Source organism: Sardina pilchardus, chromosome 22 (genome assembly GCF_963854185.1).
Source record: "Sardina pilchardus chromosome 22, fSarPil1.1, whole genome shotgun sequence".
NCBI classification, from domain to species: Eukaryota; Metazoa; Chordata; class Actinopteri; order Clupeiformes; family Clupeidae; genus Sardina; species Sardina pilchardus.
In genome coordinates, this window is record NC_085015.1 from 28998771 (window position 1) to 29005232 (window position 6462).

The 6462-nt window shown below is 37.9% G+C and overlaps 1 protein-coding gene across 1 annotated transcript; it reads left to right on the plus strand.

The window, feature by feature from the left end:
• Window positions 1-2105: 2105 nt before the first annotated feature.
• On the plus strand, window positions 2106-5928 carry LOC134069731 (tripartite motif-containing protein 16-like protein). The gene is made up of 4 exons (XM_062525759.1): window positions 2106-2154; window positions 4238-4300; window positions 5281-5420; window positions 5512-5928. Exons 1-4 carry the CDS (start codon window positions 2106-2108, stop codon window positions 5926-5928), a joined length of 669 nt encoding a protein of 222 aa, XP_062381743.1.
• Window positions 5929-6462: the final 534 nt, after the last annotated feature.

Below are 6462 nucleotides of genomic sequence, written 5' to 3' on the forward strand. Positions count from 1 at the left end.
TTATCCAAAATAGCTCGTCTAGAAATGAAACATAATTAAATGCTAAAACATATAGCTTGCTTAACCCCTTTTATATTAATACTTGGCAGAGAGCGCCCTTTGGTGCAGACATTTGAAGTGAATAATTGAATGATCTCAACTTATACAGTGCTTTACAGACTTTACAAAGCCCAGAACCTGAACCCCTTGAGCAACTATTGGACACAGCTGGGTTTTTATATACAGGACCACCTACTGTATTAAGGAGGACACATCTACTTGAGACTAGCCTGATGGAGAGATACAGAAGGTGAGTAGGGGTTGGGCTGGACAGAAGGGAGGAGGCAGATGAAGTCATTTGTGTTTCATTTGGGATAAAACATATTAGCATGCATGCAGTATGCACTCTACCTACAAGATTGATAGTGCTAGTATGAACCCCCCTCCATATTGTGGGTATGGTGGGTTAGGACAAGGGACTGCACAAGTACGCGTCCACTATAATCCAGAAACACTGATATGCACTGTCACCATCAGGTTTGTGATTTACAATGAAAAACATAATCTGCGCCCATCATTTTGGTCCTTACATATGCGCTCCAGCAGCTTCCTATTCACACCATGCGAGGCTTTTGGGTGCACATTAAGATCAAATCACTTCACCTTTGTGCTCTTGGATTTCTCAAAAGTATGTATAACATGTAACATGGAGCAAATCACTTCACCTTTGTGCTCTTGGATTTCTGAAAAGTATGTATAACATGTCACATGGAGCAAATCACTTCACCTTTGTGCTCTTGGATTGTCACATGTCACATGGAGCAAAATAATTATTTATATTTTATATTCCCAAAGTTTGGCATACATTTTTGTCTAAACAGACTAGAGCTTATTATTATATTTGTGAAATGTTTGGGGAACTTTATACAATTATTAATATATATAAACCTCCTAACTCGGATATGTCTTTTTTGAGTAAAATCCAAAATCCTTGAAAGATCCTTGAAATAACTGGCCTTTAAAAATACAAATCTGCCTGCCTCTATGGCAATTGAACATACAGCAGGCGTTCCAATACTTGACCCCTGCATTTTAAGTAAAACATTTATTTGTTTACAATACATTATTCATTCACAAAGAAAATTGATGTCCTTAAAGGTTGAATATTTCCTCATTATTTTATTGAAGGCATTAAGATCAATTTCCAAAAGATGATTTTATATTGTCAACTTGTGCATGTGTTCCAATACTTTTGGAAGGGCACTGTATATACTGTAGTCCTTTGTTTGTATGTTCTCCCCACAGCAGTTGCCTGTTCACACACTTTTTAAATTGATTTTAAACTATTATGTGGAATCTCATTTGAAGTGTAATAAGTGTTGAAGTACAGAAGTTGCTGATAGAGTATATCTGGACTGGGTCATGCTCATATTATCACGTTCATTGTCAACAAGTCTTTTCACGCCTTTCTACATGAATCCATCATCTGAGGTGTTGTCTTTCCTGTTCTCTCTTAACAAGTTACTGAGCCTGCTTGGTCAGCTGAACATTTCTTTCAGAGATCATTTCTACACAGAGTGGGTGACTAGCACTTTCAACATATAACCAGTGACAAAAGTCAGTAAATATGACACAGGGGTGAATTTAAAAAAAAATCATTCATACCTCATTGCAGTATTAGTTTACTCCATATAAAGACACTGATATTGGCTACCCAACTTCATCAGTTGAAAATAGCAATGCACCCTATTTACAGAGTTCCTCCTTCTTTTTGTCGTCTCTCTCTAGTTGTGTATATGTGTGTTTATAGACATGTGTATACGTGTTGACATATTGTGAAAGTTGTACTATGAAGAAAGCATTCAAGGTATGTTTATGATCATCATTTGACGTCTTGGGAGTCATACTTAGGTTACACACGTTTCAAGTGTCATTTCTAACCTATTTACTATTTTCATCTCATCTGCTGTAGTAAGTGTGCCACGAACTAGTGTTTCATCCCCATTTTTGTCATTTCAGAGGCACCTCCTGTTAATCCCCTCCCACCTATATAAGAGGGAGCCCGAGGCTCACCCAACATTTGTTGTTGCATCACCTTTGAAGAAAGCTTATAAGACAGCTCAAACATGCCAACTAGAACTCCAACCAGGTCCATGCCTGAAGCCAAGAAATCAGGTATAGGCATCTACAGTGCATGTTGATGTGCAATGCATGGTTTTTTTTTTTACATTACAGATAATTATTGTAGTTTTTTTAAAGACAAAACAAAACAAAACTCTATTTGTGTAACTTTCTGAGGCATCTCTTATATTTTACCTAGCCAACAGTCTTTCATAATGTAAATATAACTTAAGTGCACAAAGTCTTTTATGATTCTCTGATGTGTTTTATACACCATTGGTCTAGTGCACGATTTTGTCTTTAAGCCACAGTTTAAGAGATGACATTAAAGTCTTGGTAAGAAGTTGCTTTTGGCCTCCAACTCCAGCAGAGACAGCTAGTGGTTTGGATGGAATCACTAGTATCCGTGTGTCAACCACAGATGTCTCTATCAGAGCCATTGTTCATGTCAAAACATTACATTTGCTTGCATGTATAATGAAAGAAAATAAGATATAGGCCTAATACAGGTATTGTTTAGAACTTTCTTCTAATTTCTTCAGCTGTTCTGAATGTCACTGGGCATTTTTCTGTCCATATGGAAAGTAGGCAAATTCATAGCTCCCAATCACTTTATGATTATCCAGAGAAACATAGGTTATAGCTCTGTTAATATTTATGTTGTTTGTGTCACTTTCTTGCCCTAGGATACAAAGTTGCAAAACCAACAAAACAAGAAAATAAACAAACAGGTAAAAAAGGCTATACATCATGGTTACGGTCATAATACAGCCTACTTTAAAGGTACACTATGCAGGTTTAAGTATTTTAGTTGCTAGAGCTCCCTCTAGAGTGACGATATATTTATACTTTACTCTGCTGTTGTAAATAGCAAATTTCTCGTGAAATTTCTCGTCCAACCTGTACGCAATGAAAATGCTTTTGTCGTGGAGGTGAAGGATCTTCAAAGAGCTGTAATGACATGGTAATGTTTCACAATTCTCGTGAGATTTGTCGGCCGGCCACCGTTCTCGAAGTTGCATGGCTGGATTTCTCAGTAACGACTCGCTACGTCTATGTTATATGCAAACGTTTTGGGCACCCACGCTAAAGTTGACTAAAAGAGGAATAAAAAACTCTGAGTGAAAGGTGAACGATTTCGCCTATTACAAGTTTGTTTACTGTCACAAATGGAGACTCGAAAACAAAAGTTTGAGGATGCAGACGCTCAAGGCGTTGTTTTACTTGAATAAATAAATCAAAAGCCACAGTGGGCAAACACGACAAAAGTTCTGTCTTCACACAGAGCTTCACGCTGAATTCACAAATAATAACCAACAACACAAACTGAGAGTCCAGGGATTAAATAGGAACATAATTAGAATTGGAAACAGGTGGGAACTGAACAAGGCGGGAAACTAAGGAGGCAAACTAAAACTTTGGGGAGGATGAACGGATTGGATCTGCAAATGCTGGTAGGGCAGGAAGCCGGACTGGAGTAGCCGTAGGAACTGGAGCCGGAACAGAGGGCTGGGATAGCGTGGTTGTGACATTTACCATCAAATTGGCTTCGTAAATGTTATATTAAGGTGAAAATCTTGCATAGTGTACCTGTAAATTACAGGCAAAGTGCAAAGTATGTGAAAGGAAGGAAAATTCCACCATGGATGGCTCTAAGTTGTGTGAACCGATTTGTGCTTTGCCCAGCTGCTTTAACGGGGGAATTCTCCCCTAAGTGTTTAAAATTTCACTAAGGACATTAATGCTAAACCTTTTTCTAGTGAAACATTGAAAATGCCTTTAGTGGCAACTTCCACACTCAATATAATGAAAACCCAACTGCTTTTTTACATAATCTGCGAGAAAGACATATCAGGCTGTTCTGACGGTATTGTGAGGATGCAAAAGTATCATAATACAATTTTTTTGTGAGGGATGTCAAAAGTATGAAAGTAAACACAAAAGCAGTTCTGAGAAAACGCCTTATTCTCCAGCTGTAGTAAGGCACTCGCCATTTACACTCACAAGACTATCCAATACATTTTACTATCATGCTGTAACTGTTGTTGTTATTATTCTGCAATCATTTATAGAACATCTGCTACAATAATCATAATCTTCTGACATATCCTCACCCAACAATTCTTTTCCTACACAGAAAAGGTGCCCATCTATGAGCCCAACATCAAAGAGCCAACATGTAGAGCTGAGCTAATGAAATGTAAGAATATTTTTCATGACTGTGCTTAAGATGGACTGTACTTTCTTCTTGAAAATGTGTAGTTGATCTAAAAATACTTCTATATGCATCATTTTATAATGAAACAGAACTCTGGCAGCAGCATGTTTCTATTAATGTGCATAGGCTATACAATGTTGATCTTCAGAATGGTTTGGAATGGTCAACCATGGATGGGATGGAATTCATAGAATGGGATGCAATGATCTGAAGTTCTGTCATTTTTGACAGTGACCACTTACAGTGTATGGCAACTGAACTTGTTTTAATCTGTCATATACTGTAGTTTGGCCACTCAGTTCAATTCAATTAACCTACTTATCTGACATTATATGCCTAATTTTGGTGCTCAGGCTAGTAAGCCTTGCAATCTCTCCTTTGTCTATTAATCCTCAACATAACATAATTCAATTTAACATCAATATGAAATGTTGGACATTTTCTCATATAGTTTCAACTTCTGAGAAATAGTCCCCCTCTTGTCTCAGCACAGATCTAATGTAAGGTCAGCCTTCTTCTAAATCTACCATATTCTTTTACTCCTTGAAGGTGGTTTAGGAGCAACAGGTCAGGTCTCATAAAGAGCTAATGAATCTCAAAATGTATTCAAATGTATTCAAAACAAGGGATACATAGTAACCACAGAAGCGAGTAATCGCCATGGCCATGTAATTTATTTCTCTTGTGAGTTACTGTAGATGTCTGGAAAATGAGGTAGATCATGCATGTGCATTTTAAGCATGGTGTAGGCTCTATTCCTACACTATGCATTTTCCTGTTTTATTTTGTGTGTGTGTATGGGGGGAGGGATGCATTAATTAATTCAAGTCAGCAGATGAGGTCAAGGCTATTACTTTTTGAAGTTTGTTACATATTATGATTCAGTTTTAATCATATTATGCTACAAATTGTCTCATAACAACCAAAAAATGTTTGTTGTTATTTTGTGAAATGTTTTGTAGATTGGATCAGTCTATCTCTTGACGACAAAACAGCCAACAAGATGCTATGGATTTCAGATGGAGGAACTAAAGTGACTCGTCGGACAGTGGAGGTGTGTCCTTGCTTGGACCTTCCAGAACGCTATGAACTTTCACCACAGGTATCGTGCAATATTTTACGATTACCACTATTCCCTCTCCTCTATATCAGTTGTATTCATATTCCATTGCCCTTTTGTCTTGCCTCTTCAGGTACTATGTAAACAGTCTCTGTGGGGTGCTCGGTGTTACTGGGAAGTGGAGTATTCAGGATGGATGGTCATTGGAGCCACTTATGAAGGTGTGGGGAGAAGAGGAGGTGATGGTCCCTGCGGTCTGGGAGAGAATGAGAAGTCTTGGGCTCTGGAGTGGTCTGGAGTCTGTTATCAAGCCTGGTATAATGGCATTAACAAAGAAATCCGTGGGGTGCCACAATGTTCAACCATTGGTGTCTACATTGACCAGCCTGCTGGAATCATCAATTTCTATTTGGTCCAAGACAGGAAAGAGGGGGGAAAGAGTAAAGAGGTGAAACTACTCCACAGAATAGAAACAGAAATGACACAGAGGATTCTGCCCGGTTTCTGGATGGGCATGAACTCCACCTGCACAATCCTCAGTAAAGACTAAAAGAGAGACCAGTTTAAGAGTGCCATTGCTTTTTCACATATAGGGGAAAAGCAGTTTTTGTATTGAGTGTTTTATTTTCTTGATTCCATTTGTGTTATAAATGTGTTATATGAAATATGATTTTATGTAGATGTATTATGAACTCAAATTAATGACCATTGATTGTGACTGATGCATGTTGGTGATTTTATACAACTCAGAATAGAATGACGGCTTGGAATGTTGTTAGAATGTAATTTGTATATTCCCATATTTCTATAATGGAAAATATAAGAACTGAAAAAGTAAACTGTGGTGAAAACACATTATTGTTGTGACTACATGTGTGATCCAGTTAGATATTATGAATGAGGAGTGTGTTATTTAATAGATTTGTAGGGATTTGTGTTTCTTGTTGAATTTTATGGAATTCCCATGTTGTGTGTAGCAGATGCCAGTTAGCTTTGCTGTGCGTGTGGAATGATGGAAAACCTCACTCCCTGATGCCTCAAGAGTGCTGCTGGCATGAAAGCTAGTAGCCTTGGGTTTTAGCTC